This window comes from Brachyistius frenatus, unplaced genomic scaffold (assembly GCF_029030835.1).
Source record: "Brachyistius frenatus isolate BFR_SWC_R1_liver_20210118 unplaced genomic scaffold, ASM2903083v1 Contig_83, whole genome shotgun sequence".
Classification (NCBI taxonomy): domain Eukaryota; kingdom Metazoa; phylum Chordata; class Actinopteri; family Embiotocidae; genus Brachyistius; species Brachyistius frenatus.
In genome coordinates, this window is record NW_027210682.1 from 1087926 (window position 1) to 1098794 (window position 10869).

General features: G+C 40.7%; 1 protein-coding gene across 2 annotated transcripts; it reads right to left on the minus strand.

Annotated features, from left to right (window-relative positions):
- Positions 1-949: 949 nt before the first annotated feature.
- lztr1 (leucine zipper like post translational regulator 1) lies at positions 950-10281 on the minus strand. 2 transcript variants are annotated; one of them, XM_069709454.1, is made up of 19 exons: positions 9846-10281; positions 9692-9754; positions 8964-9020; positions 8789-8868; positions 8584-8692; positions 8168-8251; positions 8025-8082; positions 7792-7931; positions 7495-7696; positions 6922-7032; positions 6695-6787; positions 6484-6579; positions 4952-5141; positions 4691-4860; positions 4185-4468; positions 3836-3985; positions 2459-2564; positions 2267-2347; positions 950-1829 (listed from the first exon to the last, which is right to left on the minus strand). In XM_069709454.1, exons 1-19 carry the CDS (start codon positions 9995-9997, stop codon positions 1713-1715), a joined length of 2343 nt encoding a protein of 780 aa, XP_069565555.1. In that variant the 5' UTR covers positions 9998-10281; the 3' UTR covers positions 950-1712. The 2 variants fall into 2 exon arrangements, with proteins under 2 accessions (XP_069565555.1, XP_069565554.1); XM_069709453.1 differs by having other exon boundaries at positions 6484-6600.
- Positions 10282-10869: the final 588 nt, after the last annotated feature.

The following is a 10869-nucleotide window of genomic DNA, read 5'->3' on the forward strand; positions in this document are numbered from 1 at the left end:
TCATACTTGGAGGTTTAAGGTTGACCTGATTGTGTTTAATTCTATAAAAATGCAAGCATTGCAAACAGAATGTGTAAGATGTTGCAATTTATTCAAAAGAATGACAAAATTTTAATTTAGCTCACTTAGGTAAATTAAAATCTTTGCGAGTGTCAAACCTTGTGGAAGCAAAAGGAATTCGGACTCTCAGACAAGGAGCATTGTCTGACCTTATCATCCATAGATCTGTGGAAACTGAAACCACTGAAGGCTAATTTAATGAAAGGTCAAGGATTGACCTTCACTTTTTCCACATAGTCTGAAGGTTACAATATCTTTAGATTATGGCAGCGGTCTGTATCAGTCACACTTTCAGATTTGTATGAGTATTCAGTATTAAAGTATTTATGAATAGTACAACATAATTATAAAGATGTTTGGAAGAAACTATAAGTTCTGACTTTGAAAAACATGTATTTAAATTGCTTACTAGTTTGAGGCACCCAATTTTAATCATCAGCAATCATAAATATTGCAAAGCAGAGATGACAAATGGTTCACTGAGGGGACCATGGCATTTAGAGGAAACTGCATAAAGCCATTGAGGTCAGCTCCATACAGCTACAATGCAGGTATCTCCTCTTTGCTTGGGTAAGTATGGGATTTAAAGGCAATGTTGGTGTGAGAGAATGAAGTCACCTGTCAAGAGAGTCCAGTAGATTTGTGACCTTATATCGACTAAAAAGCATTGTACAACTTTTGCCACATTTCATTGTGCATTGATGAATTACCAAAGGGTGACTGTGCAGAAGCTTTGATAACATGATGAGGTAGTTTACTGAAAACAGGAGCTAAAGAGTCACTTTGGGATCTCTTGGAAAAGGAGGCGTTCTTGTGGGTTTAGCTTTCACTTGTTCTGCATTTTACAAGAAGCTCTGTGAGGGAACATAGACTCTGTATAAAATGACTTGTTTTGTATGAGATTTATTAAGGCTTTAAATACACAAAACCCATTTGGGTGAGTATTTAACAACAGCATAATGATGTCACGAAATACACATTTATATTGTATGGATAAAGACAGTTAGTAATGGTAAGAGATGATTAGTATTAAAACAATGTGTGCCAATGACAATGGCATTAAAACAAATAGCTTTGAGACAGACAGACATTCTAACGATTCTCATATAAGAGAGTTCCTTACAACATTTAATCCAGGCTTGTTAACTGTGTCAGAGTTGACTGTACAACTACTGATTATGACAGACTTGTATAAATAATCTGATTAATGGCATACTTTGATTACGTTGTTGTTGGATGACTGAGAACCGATATTTTAAAATAACACCTGAACATTTCTAGTTTCACAGGTATGAAACCTAACAGTAAACTTCATATCTATAAAAAACAAAAAATAAAAAAAACGTAAAAGCAATGCTGAGCAGAAATCTTTTTTTCTCTGTGCGCAAAATAAATAAAGGAGATCTCAACATAAGAAGGGATTTTAAACAAATTTTAACAATTGAAACTGAGCTAGAATCTGGTTTCTTCAATGATTTGACTCCTTACTGAGATGCAAAGTGAGAAACAAGAACACCTTGTAGATTAAAGGCATCTATTGTACGAGGAATGACACATGCAAGGTCCAGGGAGGAGGGAATGACTAGAAGTAGGTGCAGCAGAGATTTATGGCTTCTGTGAGAGAAGAAAAGAGCCTGCCTCTCAGAGTCGTCCTAAATATCGGAGCCCATCTCAGCACACTGTTTGTCTGATATGTGTGTAGCTAGAGACTCAATGATGTCCAACAACAGCAGCTGGCTGAGAGACCGCAGGTTGGGGAGCTTGGATACCTTTGGGAGGGGAGAAGAAAAAATGAAAAAAAAATTGCAATAAATTAAGACAATAAGTCAATCAGAGTAAATATGGGGAATAAGCAGCACTCGATTGCTCATGCAAAAAAAGAAAAAGAAAACGGAAAGCAGCTTAACATAAATATTAACAGCAGAGCTAACACTCCAGTGAAGTAAAGTGAAAATTGAGTGCTTGATTGTTTCTTTGGATAACAAACAATAATCAGAGTGCCACTTTGACCCTCATCGTTATGTGATGAGGTGCTTGTTCAGCCGGCCGGGCTGTAAACAGTCTCCTCTCTACGTAGACGATGGAGGGTAATCCACTAGGAGGCCAAAGGTGACAGTCTCCCACAAAGAAGACAGGACTAGAGGGTTAGCTCAGCTGCAGTGAGTGGGCAGCAAACCCCCAGGGCTCCGGATACAAGCCCACCCACCTTGATGAACTGGTGGACAATAATGTGGAGGCAGTGCTTCTTCATGTCCAGAGCCTGGGTCTTATCTGCCGCCTCCAGAATCTGAGGGGAAAATATTGAGGGACAAGTGAGAGAAGAAATGACTCATTCTGCAAGTAAGGGACAGCGTTGCCCAATTAGGTCACCGCTCCCCCTGAGTGAAAATATAAATACCTGCAGGACATTCTCCACAGTGACGTTCATCTCCAGATTCTGCTTGCAGTAAGCCTGCAGCCTGTTATTGGAAAACCCATAGTAATATGGTGCAGCAAACAGATAGCTGTTTATCAAGAGTCAAGGAAGTGGAAAACGTTTTCCTGTGTATGCAACACTCCAGTAACACAAAAGCAGGATTCCCATATGTCTTGACAAAACGTGAATTAGACAGTAAGCTTAAAAAAGTAATTACTGTAATAATAGGAATAATACAACTATTAAAAGCTATTTTTTGGTTTCCTTTGTAAATATTTTTATGAACCACCCTAAAGTGTCCCTAATCTTAGCCACACCATTAGCAATCCCTAATTTGAACTTTCACAAAGCTAATTCCAAAATGTGACCTAAAGATATGCACATTAAAGTTTATACTGTGCATATTTACTGTCTGATATTTCACTGTTGTTTGCTAATCTCCGCAGCACACGACCCTGTCTCAGGGACAACTCCAGATAGGGGCACATGTATCACAAACGTACAGGCAGTGACTGTTGACGACATCACGGCTCCAGGTGCACAGCCAAGGCTACCGGCATGCAGCCAACTCATGGCAGACAACACACCGGGCGGAGAGCCAATTGAAGGAAGCCACCACCCCAGAGGAACTGCCTATACAATGTACGATCAAATACAGGAGCCAGGGACAGACAGTCAGTCAGTCAGTCAGACTTCACGAGCTGACACATTCTGTTGTTGTCAGGGACACATAGTCTGGGCTCCAAGCTAGAGATCTGATACTCTGTTGCTTTTATAATAAATGCTTTTGAGACCAGCCGGTTCTCTCCTATTGCCTCATTAAAGAATACGCAGGACTGGGGGCTAACACATATTGGCGTTGTACTAGCATGAGCCCAAAAAGTCCAACAATACCTAAACTGGTTAATAATCTAGGTACGAGTCCCACAGTTCTTTCTTGATGAGCAAGCAGTTTTACCATTAACCTTAGTGGAACTGATTCTACTCAAGAAAAACATATTTCTCTGTAGGAATAAAATGTCTGTATATTTTTAAGAGTCTGAACAAAACAAAAGATACCAAGGCTCCAAGTCAGATATGTTTACCTCATTTGACAAGTCATCCACCTACCTGGGAGTCTGTTTAGCACAGCTCCTCTTGTTTACCAAAGATTGTATTTTTTGGTTCAAGGAGCAGAAATTGTTTCATTGCAGGGGCTGCATTTTTTTTTTTTAATCATGTCGTCTATTCCATAATTTCTTTTCAAAAAGTTTACAAAAAAAATGTCAGACAGGTTTTGAACTGTGTCATTGTAGTGGACTCTGCCTTAAAAAGACTATTATTCTGGAGAACTGATATGAAACAGTTTGAGAAGGATACAGGGAATCCTCTGGAGGCATGTTGACGTCACCGTAGTAGATATAACGCAACATGGACTCAAAGGCCTGCTTACTCGGGACCATCTCACCAATGGATATATTTACCTGGCCATCCTCAGGCATGAAGGAGCGGAACATTGCCTCAAAGTAACTGGGGAATAAAAGTGTAAAATATATCAGTCACATCATTAAGCTGAAATGGACCGTGATTACAAAGGTAAGAAAATGTAATTGCATCTTTAAAAGGCAGCTTTTAAGCACTGCCTACAGCCTAAGCAGGGTACAAATATTTAAGAGTCTAACTTGCTCTAACTGCAAAAACCAATGCATAAAATCTGTGCTGCATATACCTGGATCGGGCTGCCAGTATGGCTTTATGTGCAGGACGCGGGTGACCATCTAGCAGCAGAATAATGTCGCAGAACTCCAGGCCGCCTCCTTCCAGGTAAGCCTTCATGTCCTGCACCAGGGAGGTCCCAATATCTACAGGCTGGTCCGAGTACAACCTGGGGGGAGGCTGCTGCTTTCGCCGCACTATTTCCACTATCAGTGGGGTGGAAAGACGCTCAAACTCTTTTGTCATGATCACCTGGTTATAGTGTGATTCCTTCACCACAAAATTTAGACAGTGTTCCTAGAGAAAGAAATAATTTCTTGGCATTAGTGTCCAAAATAAATTATCCCTTTACTTTTCCTCTGCTTATCTGATCTTACAGAGTAACTTAATACCAGCCTAACTGTTGAGTTTACAGGAGCAACTGATATGAATCTTTAAACCAATGAAGTCAGGGTGAACTGACGACACTCTGAACATCAACCACTGGAGGTCAGTAAAAACAAGGTTTCCTGGATGTACCTTGAGCTGGTCCAGTTGCAGTTTGTTGGCATTTTCACAAACACTGAGAACATTCTGCAGGTCGACAGATGCCTCGATGTACTGCACACACAGCTGCTCCAGCCGGGAAAGCTTAAAACTAAGGGCCAGTTTATATACATCCATGATCAGCAGAACATCCTGGACATGACCTGTGGAGGCAGACAGACAATAAATAATATATTTCTCTTCAGGATTACTAGAGGCACCATCCAAACGTGAGAAACATGAGGAGAGAGCAACCTCTGCGAGGGTACTGGATCTTGTCTGTGTAGAGAAACTGCATTAAGACTTCAAAAGGCTGGGCCTCGGCTTCCCTGATGGACACCTCCAGCAGCGGCTGTGTGCCCGATGGCCTGTTCCCTGCTGGGATATCCCTCGGGCCTCCAGCTGCTCCCTCATCACTCTCCTCACTGCTCTCCTGTTTCGTCTTCTGCAAGACACCAAATTATGCAACACTTTCTCTTTACCATTCGGCTCCGCATATGAAGCAATAACCTCTTACTGTGACAATTGTTTATATAAAAAAAATATAGTGTTCTAATAGTAGCTGTGTTGATTCGGCATCATAACTACAAGCGTGTTTAATTTTTGATCTATTAAAAATACTCAGCGCCTTATATTTATGTTGCTTTAACTGTTCTGTGCAGAAAGATGAACTTAAATTGATGGAAACGATGTGTTAAGACTGGACTGCAGCGGGACCGGCTGCGGAGCTTTCCTGTTGTCACAGATGTCGGAGCTGATTGAGCAGATCAGCAGGACAGCAAGTCAGAACCAGGGACAACATTCAATTTTCAAAATAAAACACCTGATGTTATATGCCATCACTACATTGTCTGCCCCAAAGTCTTTCCAGAAATACAATTTCCTTCTAACAGGCGCTGTATGTGAAATATAGGTTTAAAATAATTATGTGGATGGACGTATTTTTTAGCAGCTAAAACATAGCCAACCGTAATTTACTTCATCTATAGGACAGCACAAAAAAGTAGGAAATAACAAAAATAAACAGAAAACAGTCCCAAAAAAAAAAGAAACAACTTTACTGCATAGTTTACTTATCCACACTCGAAGCACAAAAATGACCAAAATCCCCTGAAACGTTCCCGGTGGATTATGAAGCCACACAGTATGAAACAAAACAACGTCGCAGATGCGATGTCATACACCTTTGCCCGATAAAATCCAGATGTTACAGTAGTTACAGGCATAAGCCAAAAATGTTTGGGGAAAATGATTTTGATAAAGTCATTGGATAAATATTCTGTTTTCAGTTTCCGTTTGTACACAGAGTCTGAAGTGAGTTAGTTAATTTTCAAAAAATTTGGTTTTCATATTAATATTGGAAATAGTCTCTTGATTTCCTCTCATGTGCCCAAACAATAGCAGTGGGATGAATATTCAATTTAGCGATAACACTGTGAAACTGTCTATTGCTTAAAATGATCAATACTAATACAGTGATATGTCATAATTGTGCACAGGTGCATCCTCGCTGAACAGGAACATTTCATATGGATGGATCTCCGTTTTCTGCCAGATCAACCTTAAGTTAGTTTACAGCCGCTTGATATTTGAATGGTGACACAGGAGCTGAAGAATAAAGCTATAAAATGTCACTACTACTTTTAGATGAGAGAATCATCTGGGAATTTGATGACCTTTATTTCACAATGTTGAATAAATTTGTGTTTTCCTGGTTTTACAGTGGGTGTGACTGTTGACTGACATCAACTATAAATGCCTCTGCCCATAATTGACGCGGCCCTGACCTGTCGCTGCCTATCCCGAGCCTGCAGGATTTTCTTCCGCAGCCACTGACATCTTGCAGTCACAATGGCGATATGCCCCAAGACTCTCTCCTCCCTCTGTAAACAACAAAACAAGGACTAAGACGAATATGAAAAAACACGTTAGGTGGAAAGTCACCATGTGATTTTAAGCAGCAGTTTAGAAGGTTCACATACAGATATAACAACCCACCTCGCCCAGAATAAACTCCACGTCGCAGAACTGACGGTTCTCCCAAAGTTTGCCATAGTCCTCATGGAGCGTGCACTTTGGGTAGCATGAGAACTGCAAGACAAATAATTTTAACAAAAGTACGTGAACTTGAGACAGAAAGGGATTTTTACCGCAGTGTCCAAATGATGCAAAACATTTAGAGTGAGAGTTGGTATATTTCAGTGGCGAATCTTTTTGACACAGACCTGGAATCTGTACATCTCCCCACTGCGGACATTGTTGTCAACAGTCCCTCCAAAGATGTACATGGCATCTTGGATCACAGCAGCAGCATGGAAGAGTCTCCCACTGGGCATCTAAAGGGGCAAAGACAGAAGACATTCAGCGTCTGTACGGAAGTGTTCAAAAGCATTGCTTAAGAATCTGTAGGATTCACTAACGAATGTGTTTAAAGACACATCCAGGATGACACCACATCATTGTGATTCGCTATAATTCTGGTGTCTAGTAGGAAGAACTAGAAAGCCTGGCGATAGTATGAATCTGTATTTAAATGTAGAATGTCTTCTACATCACAGAATGACTAGTAGCTCAAATCAAAGAGAATAAGAGAATATTGTTGAGAAACTTTTAATAGCTTTTTACACATATTTTGTCTGATTAAACACTTGCAAGTACAGTAATGGAATGGATGAAAATTACAGGACCAACATGGTCTGGTTTAATAATTCACCCTTTTATAAAAACATATTTGTGATATCTTTTATACCCCTCCACATCTATTGACACAGTTCTGTGTAAATACATTTGGTTCATACCTCACTGTCGAGGCTGGGTTGGATCACCTCCCAGGTCTGAGAGTCCACGTCATAGCAGTGCAGCTCATTGGGCAGAGTGTTGTCAGCAGCACCTCCAAATACATAGAGGTGGCGGTCGAAGGCGACCATAGTGTGTCCATAACGCCTCTGGGGAGGCGGAGGGGAGCCCCGCAGTAAATGTTCCGTTGGGATACGTGTCCACCTGGGAAGATGGAGTCACGAGTCCCATGTAACACTGGTAACTATGGAATAAGTAATTGAGATGTTATGTGAGATGTAAGGCGAGGCTTTGCTCACATGTGGCCTTTGAACTCAAACTGAAAGAGGTTATTTGTAATCTTGGCTCCACTCTGACCAGAAAACACGAACATCTTATCCCTGCAGACAGCGACAGGGAAGTTGCAGCAAGAAGGGGGAATCTCACCACTCTGATCGATCTGATGGAGACAAAGGCAATGGAAAGACATCAACACATGCAGCTTTTACTCATAACAATATTACCTTTAAATATGGGGATGAATTATACTAGCCTCTTCCCAGCATGCATGTTCTCGATCCTGCAGACTGATGGTCCACATATCGTTCAGCCTACACATAGAGAGAAAATATCAATCAAGAATCTGCACAAAGATGAATGAGAGGATGTGACTAAAGAAAACATCATTAGACCTACCTGGCATTTCCGTCATAGCCAGCGAATATCCACAGCTTATCACTGTAGACTGTGGCTCCATGTGCAGATCTAGCCACTGGCAAGCTACAAGAGAGACAAAGGACTCGTAAATATTTGTGTGAATTTTATCTCCCATTCAACCAAAAGTTGTTTGATTGAAGAAACACAAACATGGTGAGAAAACACAAATTAAGCTCATGAGTATGTGTTTGATTCCCTCAGTGTAATAAAATGTGTATTCATTTCTGTTTCTCAGCTTTTTAATGCATTGTAGTTGATTTGTATTATTCACATTAAACACAAGTTTGTTTTTAGAAAAAGAAACACTTTGAACAATCCTTCCCTGGCTTTAGAACAAATGATATGAAAATCTATGCAAGAAATGAAACTTAAAAAAAAAAAAGAAGACATATTACCTTCCCTCCACTTTCCACTCAGTCCATTGTCCTGTAGCAAACTTGTACTCGAAAAGGTCATTCTTATTTTTCAGGTTTGAATTTGAGTAGATGTCTCCAGTGTAGCCCCCTGAAGTAGTCAGACATTATAGGTATACCATTTGAGTCTGAAAAGGGAGGAATAAAAGACATTGGTTTTGAATAAAGTAAGTTTAAAAGAAGTTACCAAAAACGAACATGCTGCTGCCATAGACCACAGCTGAGTGGTGATATCTGGGGGCAGGAGGAGTTCCAGTGGTGAAAGCTCTGTAAAATACATTATAAACAGGTGTTAAATCATATTTTACAGTCTATCTGAATATTTCTTATGGATGGTGTATTAAGAGAGGCTGCAGTCTCACCGACACCATGAGCAGTCCTTCACATCAAAGCGGAGTAAATCATTCAACATGTTCTTCCTGTTGAATGACACAGAATTGTAACATACCGTACATAGTGTACAAGAAGGACTAATCAGCGTCTAGTAGCAGTAGTGAAATGTAACATTTATTTAATCACTACACTTAATTATATATAAAAAAATACTTTTTACTCCACTACAGCTGTAGTTACTTTTCAGAATACATTTTTAAGCAAGATACACGATTTAAAGCCCCCCCCCTCCCCCTTTGGATTCACTGCAAAATGTCAAAAAGCTGAAAAGAGCTCTGAGCTCGTTTACTTTTACATTGTTCCTCCAAAACTGCCACGCTGCCAACATACAACGACCTTATTGAATCCGATGCATATTAAAACTAGCAATACATCAAGTAGTTAAAATCATCTCAACCTCAAACATCTACAACAGTAAAACACACTTGAATTCAACAGTCATATTAATCCAAAAAAAAACCATCACATAACAGTAAAACACTGACAAGAGCACATTCACCGCGCAGCGTGTACTTCTAACTTTTGGTGCTTTTAAGTACATTTTGCTGACAATACTTCCGCTGAAGTGATGTTGTGAATACATTTGCAAAGTGGAGGTGTTTCACAAGTGCACACTACGTGTACTTTCACTCGAGTAAAAAAAAAAAAAAAAAAAAGGACCCGACTACTTCTCCCACCGCCGCCTCGCAGTACTCACCCATTGTCTCCCCCAAACACGTATATGGCATCCCTGTACGCCACAACGGTGTGCTTGCTGCGCCTGTATGAAACCACACGACGTTCAGGGTGAGCAGAGGACAGTAAACACCAGCGACCGTGTTTCCTTACTCATTGGGTCAACGCGGCAGTACCTTGCTCCGACAAACTCATCACACGGTGGGAGTCTTCTCCAGCGATGAACGGTCTCAAACGGGCCAAAGTTTAGCGTCAGATACTCCACGCTGTCAGAGCAGCTGTGGTCGAAGTCAACACTCGGGGCCACTTTAGTTGATTTACAGGACATTTTTTGCTAACTCATCCGGGCTGAATGCGGTCTTCAGGGCCGCTCGTCCGCAGGGACGTCCTCGCTTAACGACATCGTTGAAGACATTCCTCCAGCGTGAGAGAGCTCAAAGTGTTTTTCTTGCCGCCGCTAACTCAGGCGTGGCGTCGGCACGGCCCCCGTGCAGACAACACGAAAAAGACACCTTTCGGTCTTCCGGCTAATAGTTAAGCTACGAGCAATGCTTTAACAACGTAGCTTCGTGCTACTGCTGCTACGCTGCAAAAAAAAAAAAAAAAAAAAAAAAAAACAAAAACCAAGCAACTGTTAAAGCGAATGAAAAGTAAGTGGATGGCAGCGAAAGGTACACTACAACACGCGTAAGAGCATCTGCTCAACCGGTTCGGTTCCTCAGCTGGTATGCACACTTACTGTAAGCTCGCAGTAAGGTATCAGCCACGAAAAGTAAAGGAGCAAAACAAGTGCTGCCATTAAAGAGCACAGTTGGCCAAACACGCCCCCGCGAAACTGGTCAGTACTTCACTTCCTGTTTTGTTGTTTGGGGGGGGGGGGGGGGGGAGAGATTGTACATCATTGTGGTTATAACCTAATGAAAACCAAATAGAAAAAAAAACAGTGAAGGTATGTCTTTTCTTTATAATGATGATACTAATAAAGGGGTTTCTTTTGAAGTTTTTGGCTTACTATTGCTGCTTTTTTTTTTTTTTTTTATTAATCATTGCCACTTATTCATATTTGGTTATTTCATAGTGAGTGAAGCAGCTACATTAATTATATGAGTGTCACAGAGCGTGGTTAACATTATTAGTTTGACCTTTACCTCTCCTGCTTCTACATTTTTAAAATATATACAATGAAACAATTGTATTGTT